Consider the following 25,438-nt stretch of genomic DNA (forward strand, 5'->3'; position numbering starts at 1 on the left):
TGATCTGTTTGACTGTAGTAGTGTCTGAATAGCACCAGAAACAAGCTTGCAGCTAATCTTTTCAGATCTGCATATGCTTGTTCAGGTTACGTTTGTAACTGCACCATTGAGTTTTAGTTCTCCAAGAGAAGATATGTTTAAACTGTTTTTAATAATTTTATTTTACTTTTGCGTCTCTGAAACAGGTACACAATCCTACCACCTCGTGTGGAGTGTATATCCCTTTTTTGTTTTGCCCATAATTGCAGAGAGCGACTTTTTAACCCGAGTGGAGTCGGGTTTGTTCTTCCCACCTGCCTACTGTACTGTTATGCCACTTAGTTGGCACACAAAGATGAGTATAATTATTCATGTCATCTTAATCCTTGTGCCGCTGACTTACTACACAACATTGCAGTTGGCTGATGGTGTAATGGTTAAGGGCTCTGCCTCTGACACAGGAGACCAGGGTTCGAATCTCGGCTCTGCCTGTTCAGTAAGCCAGCACTAATTCAGTAGGAGACCTTTGGCAAGTCTCCCTTACACTGCTACTGCCAATAGAGCGCGCCCTAGTGGCTGCTGCTCTGCTCTGGCGCTTTGAGTCCGCAAGGAGAAAAGCGCAATATAAATGTTATTTGTCTTGTCTTGACATTGGCTCTTGGTTTCCTCTCACTTCTCGCTCCCCTTGTTCTTCCTACATTGTGTTATAAGGTGAGGTTATGGAAACTACGTAATGTGCATAAAGTAGTTTGCATAGTAACTGGTAGAATTTAGTTGCACTTCATGCGCACGTAAATGTATATTTTTTTTTTAGTAAAGAGACCCCTATGTCTCCTTTTGCACAGCACTAGATATACAGTAGGTATACAATTCTTATAAGATATGTACAGGTACATTGATCTGTTTCTGCACATACTGGTAGAGGCGATTGACAGTTCCTGTATTTAAGGTTGGCAACTGGCATGAATACTTCAGTGTGGTTGAAGCAGTATTGTGGAATTTATCAGTGCTATATAGGTGAGCAAAATAAAAATGCCAAGATTTGCTGGTAGTATATGTAAATACAAACTTTAGCTGCAAGCAGAAAAACTTTCAATCCACCTTCTGGGGCCACTAAATGTAAAATATCAGTCACTGGTGCTCATAAATGTGTAATGGATACTTCTAGTGTCAATAAGTGTGTACTGCCAGCCCCTGGTACTTGTAAAACGTATAATGAAGCCCTCAGCTGTCAGTCTCTGTATCACACCAAGCTCTGGGAATCATGAATGCACAATGCCCATTCCTCCTTTTACGTACTTGCGTTGTGGATCTACGCTATTCACTTTACTGCAGTATTTTTACCATTGCAAATTTATCAGGATCTCTGACCAGACAGTGATGTGAATATGCGAATGGATCTAATAAATGTGGTGTTTTTTGTTTTTTTTGTTTTGTTTTGCATTTTTAAAAATAAAAAAATGGTGAAATGGAACAAAAACAGCGATTTAAGGGAAAAATAGATTCAGCATTAAATATGTCTCCTCTAAACATAGTTTTCTAGGATGATATGAGGTCTTCACCTATAGTATGGAACAATAATAGTGTTACCATTCCTGTCCTAATGAGAACATTCCATTCCACCTGTCCTAGATTTCAGCTTACTCTCCCATGTTTTCTGTACTTAAATAAGGCAGCAGGGGGAAAAAAATCTTCTCAATAGGAGATGTAGTTTCGCATTTCAAGGTTCATCTCTGAAAAGAAAAGTTAAAGCAACTGGCTATTTTTCAGCCTGGGAATCATAAAATATTGCTTAGCTTCTTGTCTCCTAAAGAATTGCTCAATGTTAAAGTGGTATTTAACTGTGACCTTAACTATGCTTTTTGTGTTGCCACCCTAAAAATGATTTTAACCGTTAAGATTTTGGCTGACTTAAAGTGAACCTCCAGACTAAAAATCTACTCAGCAGCTTTGAAAAGGCTTGGTGTTTCTTTAACAGTTTCACAGTATCAAAACTTTGTTTTTCTTATCCAAGCCTCATTTTTGGCTGCACAGAAGCTAAGCTCCGCCCCATCAAAGAAAACTGCCTGGGCATTTTTCCCCTGATACTGTGCAAAGCATGATGGGATTTCTAATGTTGTTGTTCTGGTTTCCTAGCAACTGGGACACTGGGCACCAGGACACAGGACAGTTGGAACTGTGTCCCATGCTCCCTGTCACCACCTTTCAACCAAAAAGATGGCTGCCCCATGAAATCACAAACCTTTGCCTGTTCTTTTAAAACAGAGTGGGTAAGAGATCATTGTACCTATCCGTTTTAATTACCATAACTAATGTAAGTTAATGACAGTTTGTTTGTTTAGGCTGAAGTTCCTCTTTAAAGAGGAACACCAGTGAAAATAATGTAATAAAAAAGCGTTTCACTTTTACAATAATTATGTATAAATGATTTAGTCAGTGTTTGCCCATTGTAAAATCTTTCCTCCCCCTGATTTACATTCTGACATTTATCACATGGTGACATTTTTACTGCTGGCAGGTGATGTCAGTGGAATAAGATGCTGCTTGCTTTTTTGGAAACAGCTGTAGTCAACTGTTATATTTCCCACAGTGTGATGTCAGAACCATGGTCCTGACATCACACTGTGGGAGAGGTTTCACCACAATATCAGCCATACAGAGCCCTCTGATGATCCGTTTGTATAAAAGGAAAGGATTTCTCATGGGAAAGGGGGTATCAGCTACTGATTGGGATGAAGTTCAATTCTTGGTTACGGTTCCTCTTTAAGGTTCAAATACACACTATATTAACCCTTTCCATTCCAATTTTCGAATAACCCGCATCCCCCCCCCCCCCCCAGCACTTTTTACACCGCTGTGCTGGGGGAGACTGCTGTAGTAGGTGACGGTGGGGTCTTTACATCCTGGGGGAAGGGGCATTGCAAGCTTGCGTGTTTTAGCCCTGCCACACATCGCATGCACAACAGAGTGATATGTAGTAACATGGCCCAGCATGGTGCCGAAAGAGATTAAAATGTTGAACTTAGTCCAACAGCTTGATCTGAGTAGCCTGACATTGTGCCAGACTAGATTTAGCAATGTCGCAGGGAGCCGAAATGCTCCCACGTAATCTTTATATGTGTAGGAATTGATAACGATCTGATGGAATTCCAGTCCAGAAGGTGATGAGGGATTTGAATCAGGCTGTTATTGGTACATGTATGCCTAACCTAAGTTTAATATTTTCTTGTGACTTGGCAGCTGGTTTTTTTGAAGGTCCAATCAGGGTAGCAATAAACAAGGTTTATCTGAGGTGTTTGCATTCCTTTACCGTGACTGAACATTGGTAACTGCGCACAGACCAGAGGACACTTACTTCCATATCAGTAAGCCCGCTTCCAAGATTTTCTCCGGAAGCTTCCACGTCCCAGTCCATCCGTTAACATCTGATGGATGATACTACAGAGAAAATAGACACATCTACCTTGGCTGATGCATTCTACTCTCTCTTGCTGATTCGAATCTTTGACTTATAGCATGTCTGAACATTGCTTGTGTATACTTCTTCTTTTAGAGTAACAATATGGTAGAGGTTAATAAGCTGATTTGGTCTTTCATGCATTAATTACCGTTTGTTTCTTAGTTGGGCCTCCAAGAGGGAGAAAACGCAAGACTCCAGCAGAAGATAAAAAGTCTCCAAAAGGAATGCCGGGAACTATGGGAGAAATGCAGTGAACAAGAAGACCAATTGAGTCAAGTCGAGAAAGCGAAGCAGCAGCTCTTGCATGAACAGGAGATGCACCTTGGCCAAGTATGTGAAGAAATCAGCAGGTGCCACACACAACCACAGATATCATCAGTAGTAGAAGATTTAGACCATTTTTGAGATAATCATGTGCTGCAATTGAGCAGCTCTAGTTCCATTACCCTGGTTTATAGCTTAGGAACATTAAACAATTAAAAGGCCTTCAAGCTTGCTGATCAACCAAGTGGTGACAAATAAGTCTTTGTGGATTTAATTCTTAGAAATTATCACATGAGGAGTCTGTCAGTTCCCTTAAAGGGTAACTGAACTATGCATAAATATATGAGATGCCATTCCTGGGGGTTCTTCTGTGCCCCCATAAGCTCCATGGACCCTCAGTTTTGCAAGCCTTCCCTGTGGTTGCGCATTTTCCTATATTCATAGCTCCAGCTGAACTCAGTCAGAGCAAGGGCACATGTCCTGTCCTCACCAGGCAACCTCTTTGAGTGCACTTCCTATCAGCTGTGCAGTGCAGCTGCAGCCAGGAGCGTTCTAAGCATGCATGGTTAGGAGACATTAGTAACTGTGCATGCCCAGGATGCTCCTGCACACAGCTGGTATGCTCTGCTTTCTCAAAGAGGGTGTGCGAGTGGACAGAGCTTGCGCCAGGCAAGAATGCTGCATGCTCTTCTAATGTTAGTGATGGTTTCTGCAGAGGAAGAAAACTACGTTGATGGCGATCACTTCATTGTTAGCCATTAGATGTGCTCTGCCTATGAGATTTCAGTCACTGTCTGGGAGGAAGGAGGCTGGCACTGCATCGGGGTCAGCTATAGCCACTAGGAAAACAGATTACCGGAGGGATTACCCGTGCAGTACTAACAAGCAGAAGTGGACATAGGTCCAAGCAGGCCGGCGTACACACAGGTTTCCTACGTCCTCTGAGGTCCATACAGCTGCATCACACTTAGGGCATGGTTATCCACTAGGCCATGGGTTCCCGACCTTGTCCTCAAGTACCACCAACAGTGCATGTTTTGCAGAAAACCACAAACATTCACAGGTGGGGAAATGAGTGTCTTAGCAGAGCTGATTAACTACCTGTGTGGATTTTTACTAACATGCACTGTTGGTGGTACTGGAGAACAGGGTTGGGAACTTTACCCCGGACATACTGCGCCCTGTGTGCGCAGTATGTCCTTCCCCCTTCGCTTAGCATGTGACGCTCAGTGTAATGGAGCGCACACACAGCACAAAGGGGACAGCGTGCTTCTGAGCCTCGCACTATGCGCCGGCCAGAAGCGAAGGGGGAAGGACATATTGCGCACATAGGGCGCAGTATGTCCGGGGTAAAGTTCAGGAAAGTCGCCGGACACCGGCATGTATAAACTAAGAACGGCGGCAGACGGAGGGGGGCTGGGGGAACGGCAGGTATGTACTCATTACACCCTACACAGTGCTGCAGTCAATTGTACCACAACCGTTCGGTTGTGGTATCCTTTAACACACGAGTAACAGTGATAATTACTTGTGGCCCTGTCATAAAGTTTAAAATGTGTTGTACATTAATACAGTGCCTACAGATATGACCTAGGATCATCCACTCTTATGTTATCAATGTTATTCAGATCCACGCATGATCTGCTATGACCATGGCCACTCACATGGGGCCCCCTTTATTTTTTATGCACAGGGCACCACTGTTGGCTTTGTCCACCTCTTCTAAAAGTGTAACTGTCGGGCATAAAATCAATTATTTATTTGTATCTGGTAAACAAGTAATAAGGATGCTAACCAGGCAATCCAAAAGATAAAATCACTATTACTTTTCTTGCTGATAAATGATCATTTCCCAGTTCACCTGACTCTTATTTGATACACACAAAATTTGGTACACAAAAAGGAAGTTGCAGGGCATGCTGGGTTGTCCTTTTTTGCATCTCTACTTACCCTCAGACTTAACTAATGCAGCCTGATTGGCTGAAACCCTTTTCCCTCTGGTTTCCCCCTCCCACATCTCTGTTCTTCTCTGATTGGCCAGTATTTCTTTCTTTTTTTTCTGAGATAGTATGGCTGACAGCTCATCTTAAAGAAGATGGACAGTAGTACCCTCCCCCTTCTACCTGTGGCCACTTGTAGGTTTCAGCCTTTGTGGTTGCTACATGGTGCCTTTAAAAATTACAAGCAAGTAACATTTCAAAATATACGATTGACAAAGGCATAGCGTGTGATCTAGAAACCGTGAACTACATACGATCTTGAAGGCTGTCCTGTCTTATTTATTTATTAATCTGACATGTGGGCTCAAAAATACGAGCAGGCCCGTAGCACTGCGAGGGTTAAGGAATTAACCTCGGGAACTTTTACTCTTCCCAGACCTGTCTATGGATGCTCTGGATTTTACAAGTAGACATGCGGGATCAAAGGCCGCATACAATTGCAGGGCATGTTAAAGTGTGATGAGATAATTGTTATGACAAAGTTGCTCAGTATGCTCATCAGAATAAAGAGTGGAAACAATGCCTTTTAAATAATTTCTTTTGTAATCTTCTGTGAGGTTTCACAGAAAGCTGTTTTGAACGATTATCCAGACTAATGTAAGATGGCTTTCCTCTGACACCAGACCGCGTTTACAAAGGAATCCGCATAGAGAACCTGCAGGGAAAAAATAGAAAAAAAATCCAGTTGTTGGCGTACAGCTCCTGGAATATACATGTTAATATTTTAACACTCAGTATCTGAAGACGAGAAAATTGCGTTCGCCCGTGTTAGCTGGCAGAAATATGTTGGCAGAAAAGACAAAAGGTATTGTAAAATTAACACCTCTTAGTGACTAAATAAAGAAAAAAAAAAGCTTACAATACTAGCTTTCATAGCATCAGGCCCTTTTATCGGCCCCAGTTACAGATGAAAGCTGAAAGGACAGAAGGCATAATACATACTAATTGTGAACAAAGATGCTGAGTACTGAAATAAATAGGAACAGAAGAATGTGCATTGCACGCACATGTTTCTAATGTAATGAGTATTCAGAATTGTAAAGTGTGGGGAGATCAGAAGTAAGTCCTGGTGATCGGTAAAGAAAAAATAAAAGGATCCCTTTTATCATGCTCATCGGAAGGTTAACCCATTTATGGTAATTAACTGCCATTTTTGCAGTCTTCACAGTGATCAGATATGACTCAGGAAAGTGAAAACTGACCACCCAATAGCTGACCGTTTTGAATATCGTATTTTCTTATTTTAGCTCTGTCATTGCGTACAATCGCTGCACTCACTAAGTCTCAGTGAGTGCAGTGATTGGACACAATGACAAAGCCATGGTCCCTCCCTCGATACCTTTGGCTCCAGTAACAGTGAAGAGCAGCGGCCGTGATTGGCAGTGCCCTGGCGTGATTGGCCGCAGGTCATCTGAAAGCTGGCTACTTCTGCACACACGCTGCTGCTCCCGAGTCAGTGTTAGTGATCCCGATATGGGGATACTGGAAGGACACAGAAAGGACGGAGGTGGACACAGGAAGGACAGAGGTGGGTACTGTGACACAGGAAGGACAGAGGTGGACACGGGGGCACAGGAAGGACAGAGGTGGACAAAGGAAGCACATAAGGGCAGAGGTGGATACATGGGGACATAGGAAGGAAAGAGGTGAACAAAAGGGGACACAGGAAGGACTGAGGATGACACAGGGGGACACAAGAGGTACAAGAGAGACAAAATAATTAGGGGAGAAGACCCACAACACCTGCACAATGGACGCACCAGGATTAGTATATTTCTTCCCTGGTTTGTATCCTCGAAACCAAGGTGTGTCTTATGGTCTGAAAAATATGGTAACTTATGGGGCGTGTTTTATTTATAGTGGCAATTCTGTTGTGTGCAAACCGAACCGATAGTTAATAAAGTGGGAATACCAATATTTTATTAATTGGTTTGTAATAGTGCTTTTGTCTAGGTTTTTGTACTTCTCCCAATTGAGTGGTCTAAACCCAACCTTGTCTTTTAACGTACAGTTTTTTTCTGACATCTAGCCCTAACCCTTTAACCCTAGCTCTCTCCCGCTTTGTTCTTTAATGCTACCCCCCCCCCCCCCCAATATAGTCTATAACTGCCAACTGACTTACTATTACTCACCTTCTGTTGTCTTTTGTGGCAGGTGTATCATTTGGACACCATCTCTCAAAAGCCAGTGCTTGAGCCAGGCACTGTAGTTGGTTACAGACTTTCAGTTTTACAGTAGTCCAACTAACACGCTGGCACCAGAGACTTGTATACTATTAAAATATGCCCTAGATCTATGGCGTTGCCCAGCTGAACTGATGCTTCATCCATATGGTCTAACCAGGTGATGATCTACTGAATCAAGCACCTGTTGTGATGATTTGCTAGGAAGGCAAGTGCAAAGGATCCCCTGGTACATTATTATAAAAGGCCATTCAATGTTGACCTTAATTTTTATGGTGCAGTGTGCACAATTAGCAGGTTAAAGCTAGTTGGTTGCTTTGTGTTACTGAATTTTGCATAGCCTTCTAATAGTTTGCGTGTGTGTGCATTTCCACCTGAAGGGACAGATTTAGGGGTAGTTTCACACTGCATCTGTTGGTGGTGCAGTGTTGGTGACGCAGTGTGGCAACTCCTGTCCGAGTGACGTGCATCATCCTGTTCATTTACTAAACATTGGGTGCAATAATTGTTGCAGTGAAGCATATGTCTGTGTACTGGATGCCTCACTGTATACATTGCATCGCACTTATAACGCACGATGCGACCACCGTTGTTGTCCTTTTTTTCAGGATTTGCAATGCAACGTGCCAAATGTGAAAGTACCCGAAGCCAGCAAACGATCTCTGAGCAACAGCTGAAGTGGATCCCATTGTTCAATAATCACACTTTCAGTGAACGTTTATTTCTGTGTGACTTCAATTTCTATTGATTATAAGATGTAAAAGTATATTTAATAGCCGAGTCAGATCTCAGCACTTGGCAAGTGTTATTCTTTTGTGCTTTTCCTGTCCGATAGCTGGACTGAAGTTTGTCCTGCATGGTGAATGAAGCTGGTTTTACAAGTCAAATGGTGAGCAGTGGAAACGCCAAGCTGCTTAGAATAAGCAGGATGTGGTCTGCAATCAGCAAGTTTTAGAATAGAAATTAGTTAACCAAACAATAAGGCTCTCTGTGAGTGTGTAAAATATGATGTGCAGAAAGGTCTATCCCTCTCTTGTCCTTCCGTCTTCCCCTTTATAGTTGGCTCACTTGTGTTTGTCCCGAACATTAATTTATGCAACATAACTTCTCTCCGTGATCTTTATCATTCCTTTCTTTCATTCACTTTCTTCCTACTCCATATTAAACACCCCATGTGTCGTTTGATACTTAAATCTGGCTGTAATACTGCCTATTGTTTACATAAATTTAACTGTTCTTTACTATATTTCTTTTCAGTTACAGTGCCTCTCTAGATTAAAGTGAAAACCTACTGTATTTTGCTGGGCTTTTCTCATGTGATTTGCTTCATTTTGAAAGTTTACACCTCCTAAATTTAATTTGTAACAACTTTTAATGGCAAAAACTGCCAATTAATACACAATTTGTGGATTTCAAAGACAAACTCTGGGCTCCAACAACATTTTAACTTATGGTATTTACTGTATCCAGTTGCCCTCAGTTGTCAATTATGTAAGGTCTATAGGTGTCATTCCTTCTTTACATAGATCATTAGCATTTGCATCTACAGGTTTCTGTTTTAAATTTCTGTCAAGGTCACAATTATTTTGCATGATATGTTGGTTTTAAAGAAATGTAGAAGCATTTAAGAATTAAAGAACCTGAAAGTAATAAATGATCTGTCTTTAATGCAGGTTATGTGAAGATGCTATTCTGGCAGATTTTATATAAGAACACGCAGACTGGAATATTTTTCGTAAGATAATGTTACATAATCAAATAATATGGAAAATTAAATTCTTTGCTTATAAAGTTCTGGAAACCTTCACCCTCCATGGTGTCTCTGGTGTAAGGTTTCGCTAAAAACCAATAAAATAAATATAGGAATGTATCCTAAAATGTACTTTAATGTTTCACAAAATACTGTGTTGACTGATGTCTTCTAGCTCCAGAATTATGGGATAATTGTGGAAAAACTACAGCGTGATCTGAACGAGACCAAACAGTCCCATGCTACAGACCTAGAACGGTGGAACCAGAAGACCTCACTGATGCAGAAGGAGATGGCTTCTGAAACATCAGCCCATCAAAAAGCCCTAGTGAAGATAGAAGAGTTTAAAGAAAAAATAGCTTCTCTAGAGCTCAAACTGGAGAGTTCTGATCTTGCCTTTCAAGAAGAAAAACACAAGGTAATGAGGCCACAAAATGTGTATAGAAATTGATGTGCTTGTATTCTTCTTTATTTCCTTGACTGAAAGGAAAAAAGTTCCCCGAAGGGGTACTTGCCTCAGGAAAGGGAAGCCTATGGGTCTTCCAGAGACTTCCTCCGTACTCCAGCGCTGTCCCCTTCACAAAACAAATTCTCGATGGCGCATGCATGCATAGTACAGTGGATCCGCTCCGGTTTCTGCAGAAAATTTGAAAGCTCGAGCAGGCCCATGCTACTGCACAGGCAAAGTACGGCCGCGCTTGTGATCTTTGGTGGTTCTAGCACTGGAAAGGCCTGGTGGAGGACAACCCAGAGGCTTCCTTCTCCTGAGGTAAGTATCCCATGTTTTGATATTCCACAGTCACAGGATTACTTGAAGTGTTAGTGCTAACACATGAGTTAAATGCTCATCATCATAGCCTGCTATACACATATTGATTTTCTTCCTGTTGATTTGATCACCTTGGTGCAATCTTACAGCAGAGGACCTATAGTCAAACTACATTGTGCTACACTGAGCAGTACAGTGCTAGTGGTTCAGTTAATTTTCGTAGATCTCGATCATTAATTTAATTGAGAATCAAGTGAACAATTTGTTAGAAAATAGATCACTACCACATTTCTGGATGGGAAGAGATCGGTCATTTACCATATTGGGATTTTATTAACCTGTGCATGGGTAGCATTGGATATAGAGCTAGCTTGAACAGTCCTATACTTCGAGTCTTAGAAATCTGGGAAATGCCAGAAACGATATTAAATGTTATAATTGTTTGAAAATAAATAAATATAGCATCCTCCATATCCCTCTCAGGTCAGTTGTCCTTTGATGCTACTTTTTAATTGGGATACTGCTCACATCAACTTTTTTTATTCTGGGCCCTGAAGATGGCCAACCATGCTCCCAGATTACAGTTAAGATCTAGGTAGATGACAAAGAAAACCTTTCACACTTCCTTCCAGAAATTGTTCGCTACTGATCATCCCCCGCCACTTATGCCAAGTTGTGCCCTCTCCCCTTTGGCATCTCCAACAATTATAAGTTGAAGGTTTCATTGTCTACATTCATGCTGGAGTCAGGTACCATATAGTTATTAATTATATCGTATAAGTTGTAATCAGGGATATGATGTTGTCCATACATTTTCTTCTTTCATGCACTTCTGGGTCCCTGGTTTGAACCTCAATAATACTAATTAAGGTAAATTGCCATAATTTAACTTCTCTGTATACCTTCAGAGCATCCTATTGAATATTTACTTTTTTCTCTCTCGTTTTTTTTTTTTTTTTATCTCCTGTGATATGTTCACATAATTGTGGAGATACCACTTTCTCTGAAATGCACTACGTATTATTGTGGTTTAACTAAAACTTTTAGAAACTTGACTTATTTTCCCAATGCAGCAACCCACTATATTTTTTATTGTAGACTGAAGTGCAAGATGAAATTATAAACAGTCAAAATGTAGACATGGAACACTCACGGCAGAAAGTCAGAACACTTGAAGAGACCATTACTAAAAGCTGCAGACAAGCCAAATCGTTGGAGTCCGCTCTGGACATCTGTAAGAAAAAATATCGGGCGTGTGTAGATACCACCAAGTCCTTGGAAAAGCAAGTCAACTGTTTAGAAGATCAAATGAAGGAATCTGCTGCAGAGGTAGGTGAAGTCTTGTCCTCCAACTTTTCTTTGTTTGTTTTTTACTGAAGTAAATGTATGCGCAGGATTGTTGTGTAATTTGTTGGGCCACAGTGGATTGAACAAAATAACTAGTTTTTGGAACATTTTAAAGGACTTCCGAGGCCAAAATCTGCCCCCAAAACGTAAAAAAAGTTAACTACCTGCATGACTTTGTAAGGCACGGAGGATGCCGTCCGCGCCCTCTGTGCCATTCCGCCTGGTCTCCTCTGCTCAATAGCCCCCCGAAAGACTGCGACCCCACGGTCTGGGTCGGTATCTGCAGCCTGCATAAAGATGGCCGCCGGAGCTGGCCACGGCTGCGCAGTCCGCATAGCCGCTACTGCGGCTGCGCAGCTCTAGGGCCAACCCCCCGATCCACGTAACAGGCAGCGTGGATCGAAGGGTTGGCCCTAGAGCTGCGCAGCCGCAGTAGCGGCTGTGCGGACTGCGCAGCCGTGGCCAGCTCCGGCGGCCATCTTTATGCAGGCTGCAGATACCGACCCGGACCGTGGGATCGCAGCCTTTTGGGAGGCTAGTGAGCAGAGGGGACCAGGCGGAACGGCACGGGGGGCGCGGACGGCGTCCTCCGTGCCTTACAAAGTCATGCAGGTAGTTAACTTTTTTTACGTTTTGGGGGCAGATTTTGGCCTCGGAAGTCCTTTAAAGGGAGCAAAAGTGTAAACCACAGAATTGTTAGTAGTATTAACAAACATTCATTCAATTATTACATTTAAAACTCCAGTTTTATCTCTGATTATTTTCATAAAAATTGGAAAGTAACCCTCCTTCACATGTATACTTCAGCAATGTTTATAATTCTACCTAAATAATCAGTAATTGTGACAAACTGTATACAGCTCAGCCGTAACATCAGTTGTTGGGTATGCTGGGTTTTTTGAGAGCTTTGTATGTATTTTAACATTATATTTATATCAGATAGTACTAATCAGAGAAGCAAATTTGTATAAATACTTAACGTGTACCAGAGACTAACTTAATTAAAATATTTATACATACTTGGGGCTTCCTCCAGCCCCATCCGCATAGATCTCTCCCACGCCGCTGTCCTCAGTCTTCTCCCTCTTCTGCATCGGATCCAGTTAGTGCGGCCAGTCTGAGCAAGCGCAGTGTGCTCCCTCTGGCGTAGAATAGTACTGCGCCTGTGCAGTACTTTTCTCCACTGGAGAGAAACGGAGAGAGCACACTGCATTTGCGTCAGACTGGCCGCGACTGCCGAACTTACAGGACCCGGCGCTGAAGAGGGAGATGACTGAGGACGGCGGTGTGGGAGCGATCCGTGCGGATGGGGCTGGAGGAAGCCCCAGGTATCTATAAATCTTTTAATGAAGTTCATCTCTGGTTTCCTTTAAGCCCCATACATACGTACAACGTTTGTCACACACAGGAATTGGGACTTGAACTCTTGGGTGACAGCTGATTTATCACTAGCCTGCAGCCTAACAATGCACTCTTTTGCTATGGTGTGGGGTGAGGGGGAACAGAGGGAAAATGATACTTCACGCAAAGAAAAGGGAGGAGTATGGAGGAGAACAATAGACTTGGCCTGTGCTCAGACGAGATCGGGCAGGCAGGCTGAATTTCTCATCAATGAATTAGAGCCTCTATACACGCTAGATTTTCTGCAGAGGCCACACTGTTGTATTGATGCATCTGTACAGCATGGGGAGCCCAAACTGTCCCTCAAGGCATCTACTTCCTATCCCTGAAAGCATGTGTACGCATCTTAAAGAGACTCTGTAACAAAATTTTCAGCCTTATTTCTTCTATCCTATAAGTTCCTATACCTGTTCTAATGTGGTCTGTCTTACTGCAGCCTTTCCTAGTTGCACAGTGGCTATATTATCTCTGTTATATAATCTAATCTTCTTTGCTTTGTCGGCTCAGGCAGGAATGTGCTGCTCTGCTGTGATAGGTAGAAGTTATACACACCCTCTCCACGCCCCCTCCAGGCTCTGTATGAGTCACAGACTGAACTTTTCTCAGCCTATCACATGCTGGCTAGCAGCCATGTTTTTTGTTTGTAAACACTGTCTAAAACTGGCAATTACAAGCCAGGATCGCATCAGGGAGTGGCAGAAACAGCAAAGAGGGGCACAGGAGAACATAATGAATAGAATGGTATGCTTTTTATTGCAAGAATTTAGAGTACAGATTCTCTTTTTAAATATGTGGAACCAACAAATCTCTCTCTTTTTTTGGGTGGTGGGGAGGGGTTGCTTCATGTCAGAATGAGATCAGATACTGTGAAAAAGTGCTTATGATAAATGTCCTGAACAAAGACAGGAATGTGATGGATTATAGACTCCATGGATCCTCAGAGCTGATGTGTAATCTGATGCTCCATTTCACTTAATGTAACAGGGATGTGTGAAATGATGACTCTGGGTTTGTATTTGAACAGTGGCACTTGAGCTATTGTGTGATAGTATGGATTAATCGCAGGTGAAATCTACGTCCTACTTGTGGCTGCGCGGCTCTGACAGGACATAGATTTCAAACGGTCCCGCCGATTGCGCCGTTCTCATTCACAACTCAGTAGCACTGCCGTCTATATGACGGCAGAGCTGGGTGAGCTAGTCAGGAGCCGGCTTAATTGGCTATTGACCCTCTCATCACTGTAAGACAATCCCATTGGCTTACATTGATAGACAGCGTCAGGAGCAAATGAAAGCGGCTCCTGATCAGCTCATACAGCTCTGCCATCATAGGGACGGCAGAGAGAGGGACCTGTGGGGATGAGAGAGTGGTGTGACCAGCAAGAGCGAATGGTATGTGCGGTGAATCATCAGTAAGCGCCATTTTTGGATACCAGCAGTCTTTGGTCTTTAAGAGGCCAGAGACTGCTGGTATGGAAGTAGTTAACTAGCCTGTGGAAACAATCCCACAACAGACGGGAATAGACCCACAGATGAACAAGTCCATAAACTGCAAAATCAGTTAACCCTCTGCACACTCCCATGCAAATTCTGTCATGCAAATCGATCATCCAGGAACCACTGATATTCCTACAGCTAAGTTATTGTATATTCTCAAGTATAAGCCTAATTTTTGGGCCAAAAAAAAGGGGCCCAAAAGTGGGGATCTCAGCTTATGCTCGAGTCACTACTCTTTTCAGTAACCCTCACAGTTACCACACTATATGCACAGTGGTGCATCATCTGAGGGAGACCACACACTTGAAATTTCCATGGGAGGTCCCAGCTAACCTCCTCTCCAGTTGTAGCCTTGGACGGCATACAGGGACAGTGTCTGCTGAATGGTTAGAATCCTGGCATTCCTCTGTCAAGTTTTAGATACATGACTATGTGGCTCTGCATTCCTTGCTTTATCTTTGTGCCAGCTTAGACTTTGCAACAGGAGTTCTTTGCATGTCCATCTTCATTGAAGGCCTATGTCCTGGCTTATTATTGCAATCTGCTGAATGTATGCTACTTTTCTAATATATGGTTGAGGCTAGCCATGTCTGTCCGTGGTGTTGTGGCTTTTGCCTCTCCCGGCTTATACAACCATTTTTCCAGGTTTTTTAAGGTAAAAGTTGGGGTGTAGGCTTATGCTCGGGTCGGCGTATACTTGGGTATATACGGTAAAAGCCAGGGTGTTCGTTACAGAACATCATATTCTCTTTTGTAGTCCCATGCACTGCATAGAGGCTCCCCAGAGTTTGTATGTGTCCTAACTGTGGCCCTATAACTTACACAGTGCAAGCATACAGGGCATAATCTAAAGATTAGGAGCACATATTCTAACGTCCTCTTTTGGGATGGATATTGGATGAAACTAACACTACAAGGACGCAACAAAATACATCCATATCCACCATGCACACACTCCAGCATATAAGCTGTGTTTACGATTACAATGGTCACAGACAGGAAAAGAGGGAGAGCACTGGTTTGAACAGAATGTAAGGTGAGAGGGATATGGAAGCTGCCATATTTATTTCTCTTCAAGTAATACCAGTTGCCTGGCAGTCCTCCTGACCCTATCTCTAATACTTTAAGCCATAGACCCCGAACAAGCATGCAGTGAATCAGGTACTCTTGACTCAGGTTCTACTGGATTAGCCATACAGTATGCTTGTTCCAGAGTTTTGACTCCGGTAATACTTCTGCCAGAAGATCAACAGGGCTGCCAGGCATTGCTTACAAGGAAATAAACATGGTGGCCTCCACATCTCTCTCACCTCAGGTTTCCTTTAAACCCTGGCCACAAGGATAAGTTATAAGAAAAAACACAGGATCCAGGCCCATCGCCTCAAGGTATAGTATATGAACAAGTCCATTCACTGGGCCATATTTACAGTTTAATGTATCCAGTCTGCACCAGCCAGCAAACATCATCCCCACGAACAATTCAGTTAGTCTATTAGGAAGGACTTGAAACATTGAATAAAGTAATACACGTAATTCTTTAACACTTCCGTGTTCTTGATTTAATAGGACATTTTGGAAGTCATGCCCAAATCCCAGCTTGGATTTAATTTCCTTTGCTTCAGAAAAAAATTAGGTATTTGTGTCTATAACATGTTTATATTGAACATGGACTTTTGTACAGCTAAAAGAATCTGAACTTTTTATCTAAGAAAGTGCTTTAGGACAACTGTAAATGAACGATGAAAGGCAGTGATGTTTGAAGAAAACAAAATCTGGAATTAATTCTTTTTATCCGTAACAGATTAAAACGATGTTTTTAACTTCTACTATGATAGCACTCTCCACATTACTGATCCTTCCTAGCCACGTTTGGAAGGAAAGCCTATCTCACAGAAAGCCTGCTAGAAAAATAATTACCGACCAAGATCAAAGGCGACTTTTTAGAGGGGGAAAAAATATAAAAGTAACTGAGAGAGGTGCCTTGTTGTTTTGCTATGTAAGGAAATAATCCACTAATGACAAGGTAAAGGAGTGCACTTTTGCAACCTTCTTATTCTTGCATTCCTGCCTTTATCATTGTCTGCGATTGCTTAAAAGAAGACAATTACAGTTAGTACAATTGCCTGATTAGGTCTCTGATAAGGGAATGTAATAATAGAGTATTATTTTGACAGTTCCTTCTGTATGGTTTTATACAATGCAGTGCATGGAGATGTGAAGCTATGATTACTGTGGAAAACTAATGAGCAAATTAGGCTGTATGCACCAGACTTTTATTGAACGCTACTGAATAGCTACAGCAAAGAACTTTTTTTCCCCCTCTATTAGAAGAAAGAATTGGGAGGTGTGCATGAATGTATGTGTTGTCAAAAGATTACACTTAAATGATCTGGCTGTCATATAATTAATAAATATGCGTATAAGATAATGGGACTGCTTTGCAGAAATTGGTTGCAAATGTCTTTTATTCAGCTTATCAGCAAAAGACGATTCCCAGGTTGTATCGTTATTGGGAGAACTGCATAAACTTTCACGGAATTCGGTATTGAACAATATTTGTAACTGTTGTTTGTGTCTTATTTTTATTGGATTTTATAAACTGTTGACTGCAGTAGTTTTAGGTGATTGTGTCAAATGCCTTATTGACAACTTAAAGAGAATCTGTATTGTTAAAATCGCACAAAAGTAAACATACCAGTGCGTTAGGGGACATCTCCTATTCCCCTCTGTCACAATTTCGCCGCTCCTCGCCGCATTAAAAGTGGTTAAAAACAGTTTTTAAAAGTTTGTTTATAAACAAACAAAATGGCCACCAAAACAGGAAGTAGGTTGATGTGCAGTATGTCCACACATAGAAAATACATCCATACACAAGCAGGCTGTATACAGCATTCCTTTTGAATCTCAAGAGATCATTTGTGTGTTTCTTTCCCCCCTGAGGGGGGAGTGCATAGCAGAACCACAACACTGAAGAACTTGGCAGCCTTCCAGACACAGGCTGACAAGTCTGACAAGGGAAAGATACATTGATTTATTACAGAGACTGTGATAGTACAAAGTGCTGCAGTAAGCCAGAACACATTAGAATAGCTTTTGGAACTTGTAGGATGATAAAAAACAGGATGCAATTTTTGTTACGGAGTCTCTTTAAAGCAAACATGAACTGAAAACTCAAAATAAAGATACAAATGTCAAATTTACCTCCCGCGTTGTCTACTTATCAACCTCTTTCTCCTCTCCTACACCCTGTTTGTCAACTGTGGTCAATGGAATTCTCGGTCCTTCATTTAAAAAAATGATGATGACCCCATAACAGCTTCTGGGTCAGCACCATATTAACCAGTAATATTGCTTGAGCCATTAGAAAACAACGACTTTACCTTGCACATCAGTTGTCTTTTCAGGTATAACTAATAACTACTGATATGTTGAAAAAAAAGGCTTCACCTTCCGGAGAGTCTGTCTAGATCTAATCAGAACTGGAAGGAGTTGCTGTTAGATGGTATAAAATGCTGAGCTGCTGAGAGGAACTAATAGTGAGGTAGCTTTGTAATATTAATTTGCAGGTACACCATGCGTTTATTTTACAGAGTTCAGGTTCACTTTAAGTTTATGCTAGGCTTTTTTTTTTTTACAAGAAAATGGCTGTGGTCATTGTACTGTCTAAAGGAAAGTTAGATTTAGAGGTTTGCCAAGGCTGCCATCTTTATTGCCTTTTAAGCCTTTACATTAGTAGCTGCAGGCAGTGCACTTGCCACTTGACAGTTTCTGTAGTGTACCTGTCAGGCACTTGCATGCACTCAGTAAGGCATGGTTAACATTTATAATTGTGAAAACCTGACCAATTTTCACATTAAAATTGCCTTCGTAAGTGATTTTAAGTAGAAGTGCGATTCTCCATTGCACGTAAGGGGAGTAAGAAGCTTCCTGTGTCATAGCACTAGATTGCTGTTGACCTGCAGATTGAAGGCTGCAGAATAAGAAATTGCTTCTTAATGCAAGCTTGACAGGGTGGTGAAAGCTTACACATGCCATAACAAACATGCTAGGAAGAGCATAGAAAGGGGTGAAATACTTAATTACACACTGAGCAGGGAGTAAGGGTGCATACACACATCAGACTATAGTCTTTGGAAAATGAAAGATCACAGACCAATCTTACCACCCTTCATGTAGTATGAGAGCCTTTCTACACAGTCTATTCTATGGAGCTGAACTCCCCATCAGAAAAAAATCTTTGCAAGATGCTGCACACAAACATGCTGTACAGACACAAAAGATCAGTATCTGCAAAAGATCTGTTCCTGCCAAAGATCCGTTCCTGCAATTGCATTGATAGTCTATGAGATCTGCAGATCATCATACACACCTTGTTTAACTGACATTCATCTGCAGATCCGATCCACCAGGATGGATTTTCAGATCTGCAGATGATTGTCTGATCTGCAGATGAATGTCAGTTAAACAAGGTGTGTATGATGATCTGCAGATCTCATAAACTATGAATGCAATTTGCAGGAACGGATCTTTTGCAGATTCTGATCTTTTGTGTCTGTACAGCATCTTTGTGTGCCACATCTTGCAAAGATTTTTTTTCTGATGGGGAGTTCAGCTCCATAGAAAAGACTGTGTATGTATGGCTCTCATACTACATGAAGGGTGGTAAGATTGGTCTGTGATCTTTCATTTTCCAAAGACTATGGTCTGATGTGTGTATGTACCTTTACATAAATTGGAAGATGTTGAAACTTGTTACAGTGCTGACCAAAAATAGTTTATCTCTCAGCAGTGGGAGGAGGAGGGTACGGTCAGGTAAATTGCTCTCTGCTGGGGAAGCTACTCCCACTCTTCTGGGTGCAAGGAGCAACAGGAGCCAGCATGCCACTTGTTTTTCATATATTTATTGTAAAAGGTACAAATGTGAAATGCCTTGACAAGCATGGTTTCTTTTTTAGGAAATGTAAAGATACTTTTTCTAGATCTATCAAATGAATTACCGCTGTACTGTATTAAAGGACGACTGAAGGGAGAGGTACATGGAGGGCGCTATATTTATTTCATTTTCAACCATGCAAATTGCCTGGGCATCCTGCTGATCCTCTGCCTCTAATACTTTTAGACATAGACTGTGAACTTGAATGCAGATCAGACTGAAGTTTGACTACATTTGTGCATGCTTGCTTCAAGTGTGTGATTCAGACACTACTTTATGCATGAAAGATCAGAGATCAGCAGGCCTACAGGCAACTAGTATTGCTTAAAAGGAAATAAATATGGCAGCCTCCATATTCCTCTCACCTCAGTTGTCCTTTAACTTCCCTAGCGGTATGATTACTTCCCGATCTTAGGATCTAAAATCAGTGCAATTTTTTCACCTCATTTTAGACCTTAAAATCAGGGGGAAAAAAATCATACCTTTATATGGATCTGTGGCAGCCCTGCACTTAAAGAGACACTGAAGCGAAAAAAAATTATGATATTATGATTTGTATGTGTAGCACAGCTAAGAAATAAAACATTAAGATCAGATACATCAGTGTAATTGTTTCCAGTACAGGAAGAGTTAAGAAACTCCAGTTGTTATCTCTATGCAAAAAAGCCATTAAGCTCTACGACTTTCAAAGTCGTGTAGAGGGCTGTCTTCTGACTTTTATTATCTCAACTGTAAGTGAACAGTTTTCTTTTTATCTGCCAGAGGAGAGGTCATTAGTTCACAGACTGCTCTGAAAGAATAATTTTGAATGCAGAGTGTTGTGTAATCTGCACATATTAGAGAATGGTGCAATGTTAGAAAACACACTATATACCTGAAAATAAAAATATGAGAATATTTTCTTTGCTGCTAATCTTCTAGTAATTATTCATAGTACACAACCAAGTCATTATATCATATTTTTTTTTTTCGCTTCAGTGTCTCTTTAAGGCCAGTGCACGCCAAAAAGCGCTAGCTTAATCGCAAACGCTTAATTCTTTTTGAAGTGATTTTCCTAGGCGATTCTAGGCATGTGCCTAGCGATTTTGTGAGATCATGAAGACAGAAAGCGATCTCACCAGAGGGATTGTGAGCCTCTGAGGAATAGCAGAAGAATGGCTGCTAGCATCTGAATCCCGGGGAAGGGGAATTGAAACACAGCCAACCTGCACTGTTTCTCCATACATCACGGCGGCGACCTCAAGTCAGGCTCGGGGTTGCCGCTCTGAGCTGCAGATTTCTGTCCCGAGTCTGACTCGGGGTTACCGGTAAGGAGGTTAAGTGGTTCACTAACATCTGCTTGGGCAGTTTGTCAGCTCTGGCAACATAAAGTTCTCCCAGCAGTGCAGCATAATCCTGTCCTAGTTTTGCTCTGTGTAAAATATGCTTTTTAGTGGAACAAATGGATTTTTAGTGTGCCTTGTGCCGGAGTGTACGTTAGTGATTCCCCCGTAACAAAATAGGAAATTAAAGCGTCATTTGTTTACTTTATCAATAGAGCATTCAACAGCTCCCCATTCCAAAAATCCAGACTGGATTTCTTCTCTGCCAGACTTCTATTTATTTTCTCTAATACGATCTGCAAAAGAATAGCACACGCGGACTGGTATGTATACATGTCTTAATGGATCAATATTTCTGCAACTACAAATGAGTTTCCCATACCGTTCTGCTGACTAATATAATCGCTTTGCTATCAAAGGAACCCAGTAAATGGCTCACAGGCCAAATCTGCACATGGCACAGTTGTTTGTCTCTGAAATAATGCTGGCTGCTGTCCAAGCGCTCATTCCACACATGGAATTCAGAGCATGGCCACGTGCCAGGTTGTAGTGTGCCTTCTGTGTAATGAGCGACGAATTAAGCATCAATGCCTGGAGGAAGTGTGTTGTGGGATGGGGCTGTTTGGTACATTGATAGACACAAAAAGAAAAAAAAAGTTAATTACTCTTCAACGCCATCGTGTGATACGTCATTACTTTTATGTGCTTGCTAATTATAACTAAAACAATTGAGAAGATCTGGGCTAATTAGAGCACCCCAGGGACTGGGAACACATGCCAAGAATCACTTGGGTACTGTTAGAACAAGTCAAGAGAGTTGGCTTTGTTTCATATTGTCATGTAATTGAGACATCTGAAGAGAATAACAGGTTTTGGACAGCAAATGAGCACTGCATAATTTGTGTCGGGCTCCTTTGTAGTTGGGATTTTAATCAGATTACTTTTATAACCGTAATTAATTTTATCAACTGTTAACAAATGTTTCTAGGGCATCATTGACAGACTACATTAGACATTTAAACAATCTCTGTGTTATCGTTCTCCCCTTTAAGGATGGTGCAGTAAAGCAATTAGTGTCTCCATTGTGTAATTGCTACGTTCTTTGTCATTTCCTTCTGAATGGAATAATGTAAAGAATATATTGCGCTAAAGTTTTTAACATAAGGTCCGTACAAAAAAAAAAATAATTAATTAAAAACTGTTTGATTAACACATGAAATTTGACAAGCAAACCAATGCAAAGTTATGAAAATGTGTTAGACCACATGCTAATCTAGTATCATTATTATTATTATTATGCATTTATAGAGCATTAACACTTTTGAATGTGCCTTACAGAGTATACTAAACAAGGCTATGTTCACTGTATGAGGAAAACGTACAGTTTCCTGGAACAGACCAAAATGGACTTCTTGACAACTCCTATGTTAACGAACAAGTGACACCCATGCTTACCTAGAAATAAAAAACACATATAGAAGTAGATAAAGTAAATATGTAGATTAATATTAGTTCTACTTACATAACAGATGTATTGCACTGTCCACGTTATGATTCCTGTGAATTGTATAAAGGAAAAGCAGAGAATCCTATTCTAGACAGTTTCCATATTGGTTACCTTTAAATGAAGCTAATCCTGACATTTCCTCCCTCACTCTTTTTTTGTCCTCTTGCTAATTGTGTCTTCGTTACCCGCCCTCCTCCCAGAGTCTTTAGACTCTGACACTGAGGTCTACACTAGGAAGTGCACTGTCTTATGCCATTAGAAGGAGGGGGAAATAAAGGGAAGATAATAGATAAAAAGCCCCCCCCCCCCCCAGCATGCAACTGTTTTGCCAGCCAAAGGCAATGGCAATTAAAGGACCAGTGCTCCTAAAGTATGTGATGACTCTAAACCATAGCAGCAGAAAAAAGTTTTGAATACAAGATTAGCATTTTTATCATTTAATACACTCAGACCGGTTGCTGTTGAATTTTGATTTTTATAGTGACAATCCCGTTTTAAAGCAATACTGAAGCGACTGAGTGGAAAGTCTCTGGATCCCATAGAACCTTCTTGGTTCGCTCTCTGTCCCCTTGTTTCACTGGCAGACAGTGTTGATTTTTTTTCTGCATTCTTGGGACTCCTCAGCAGGTCTTGGAAGCACTTACTTCCCCAAGTTCTTGCAAAGACAGACACATCCATATTGCGAATGCACGAGCCCAGTACAAATCCGCTTATTTTTGGGTATGAAAATACTTCTGAAGGAGGGCGAAAGACTTATTTGTCCAAGCCGGTCAAAGAGCATTACTGGGGCCTGGTGATGGACCGAGAGGGTTGGAGAGAGGATCGGGATGGCTCTATGGCACAAGTGTCAAACTCAAGGCCCACGGGTTAAATGTGGTCCCCGAGAGTTTCCAATGTCCAGTATTGGAAAACGCAAAAGAAGACAGACAACACACTTCCCTTACATTCAAAGGAGCACACAGGTCACAGAGTTTCTGATTGAAATATTGTCAGTTTAAGTCAAGGTGCATCTATAACCCATGGGACCCTCCCTCCCCCCCCCCCCCCACACACACACACACAAAATGGGCATGAGGCCTCTTCTTTGGACCCAATCCCCTTCCTGGAAACACACACACCAACACAACCCCCTCAACCCCCCGCCCCCAACACCATCCCCTAACATTGCACAGTAGCACAGCGGAGAAATGTAATATTTACCTACTCCAGTGCTGCAATGGATCTCTTCTATTCTTCCTAGCAGTTGATTGCTCTGTGCTTCCATACCTCCTGCTCCCGATCACGTGACATACCTCAGGAGCCAGAGTTAGGCAGCATAGAGTGTGTGGCTGTCAGTAATATCGGAGGAGACCTGAAGCAGAAGCGGAATTTTTGGAGGAGAAGGGACTCAGAGGTTGAACAGGTTTCTAAATGCGATGCAGTGGCTGTGTTACTGAGAACCTGGCAAAGCAGGTGACCTAAAGCTTAAATTTAATGTTTACATTGCTGGATAGTGTAATGAATAAGGGCTCTGCCTCTGACACAGGAGACCAGGGTTCATATCTCGGCTCTGCCTGTTCAGTAAACCTGCTCCGATTCAGTAAGGCGTCATTGGGCTAGACTCCCTAACACTGATACTGCCGACTGAGCGTTCCCTATTAGTTGCAGCTCAAGCGCTTTGAGTCCGCCAGGAGAATAGATGCTATTTGTCATCTCAAAAAGCAGGTTATATCCAACACCGTGAAGTTCTGGCTTTCACTAGTAGCTAATTTGACTCAGCCCCATGTGCGCTTTTCCCCGCACATGGGGCTGAGTTATTTTTACTTTAATAACATATGAAAAGTTACAGATCTACTTTTAGTGATGGAGCCTATGGCACATAGCATGAAAGTGGTGCAACAGGCTGGAACTGTAGTAGTAGCAGCAGACATGAAACTACATACAGTTTTTCTGTGTAACAGTTTCCTATGGTTCCAAATGTATTTTTCTGCAGCTTTAAATACTTTAAAGAGAACCTGTACTGAAAAAAAGGGCCCCTGGGGGGTACTTACCTCGGGAGATCCAATTGAGGATTCCCCTATCCTCGTCTGTCTCACAGTGGTCTCTCTAAGCCACTCCAAAATGGCTGCCATGTAAATATTTACCTTTCCCAGCTCCAGCGCAGGCGCTGTAGCGGCTCTCTGCTCAGATCAGGGGGAACTAGCCGATCCTAGTCGGGTCAGCTGTACTGCGCAGGCGCAAGTCACCTGTGCAGTAGAGGGGACCCGACTGGGATCTGGGCAGTCATAAAAAATTGTTTGGAGCAGCAGGAGTTGTCGTAAGCCATGGGACCTAGAGGTAGTTCCACGCCAGTCATAAAAAATTGTTTGGAGCAGCAGGAGTTGTCATAGGCCAATTATTGTAGTCATCTTATTGGATATTGGACTCATTCTCTTATGAATCAGTGAGAGGGGCCTTGTAATTGTCACTGATCCATGACTCGTTAATTTTTATGAATGTTAGACAGACTGTTCCGTTGGTCGGTGACCACCCCACCTGCAGCGCTAAATACTCGAACACTGGTGGTGGGGCATTCAAGAACCTCCAGTGCATACTGAGTGAGTTCAGGCCAGGTATCTAGTTGTTTTGTCCAATATTCCATGGGGTCATCATTACTCTCCATATTGTCTGGAGCACTGGCTGACCCCAAGTAATCATTCATACGTGCCAGCCGCTGGTGGTGACCACTTTGTCCGCTGGTGGTGCTGCTGCTATGAAGGAGTATCTGGCGTTGCCTGGTAAAATTCCTTTAGCATACTCAGCAGGTTCACAGATTGGCTATTGGTGCTGCTGCTGGGAGTGGGACCACCAGACCTTTGCTGAGTGTGGTGATGAGGCTTGGTAGCTAGGGCCCGGAATACAGGTGCAGGAAACGCATTTTCTACCCAATGAAGAAGGGCATCCCGGATCTGGCTCATCCTGGCGTCTGCTTGGGAGGGGGCTATGAACTGGCGCATTTTCCCCTTGCACCGGGGATCTAAGTTGGTGGCCACCCACATGTCAAGCCTT

At 42.1% G+C, this 25,438-nt stretch overlaps 1 protein-coding gene across 7 annotated transcripts in view; it reads left to right on the forward strand.

Moving 5' to 3' along the window:
• The window catches only part of LOC137518990 (polyamine-modulated factor 1-binding protein 1-like), a 539,976-nt gene that overhangs the window by 93,186 nt on the left and 421,352 nt on the right, over positions 1 to 25,438 (forward strand). For all 7 annotated transcript variants that reach the window (XM_068237518.1, XM_068237520.1, XM_068237522.1 and 4 more), the window contains 3 exons: positions 3,602 to 3,769; positions 9,812 to 10,054; positions 11,504 to 11,734. In XM_068237518.1, coding sequence (XP_068093619.1) covers positions 3,602 to 3,769; positions 9,812 to 10,054; positions 11,504 to 11,734 — 642 coding nt within the window. The remainder of the gene's footprint in view (positions 1 to 3,601; positions 3,770 to 9,811; positions 10,055 to 11,503; positions 11,735 to 25,438) is intronic.

The sequence above is a fragment of the Hyperolius riggenbachi genome, chromosome 5 (assembly GCF_040937935.1).
Source record: "Hyperolius riggenbachi isolate aHypRig1 chromosome 5, aHypRig1.pri, whole genome shotgun sequence".
NCBI lineage: Eukaryota > Metazoa > Chordata > Amphibia > Anura > Hyperoliidae > Hyperolius > Hyperolius riggenbachi.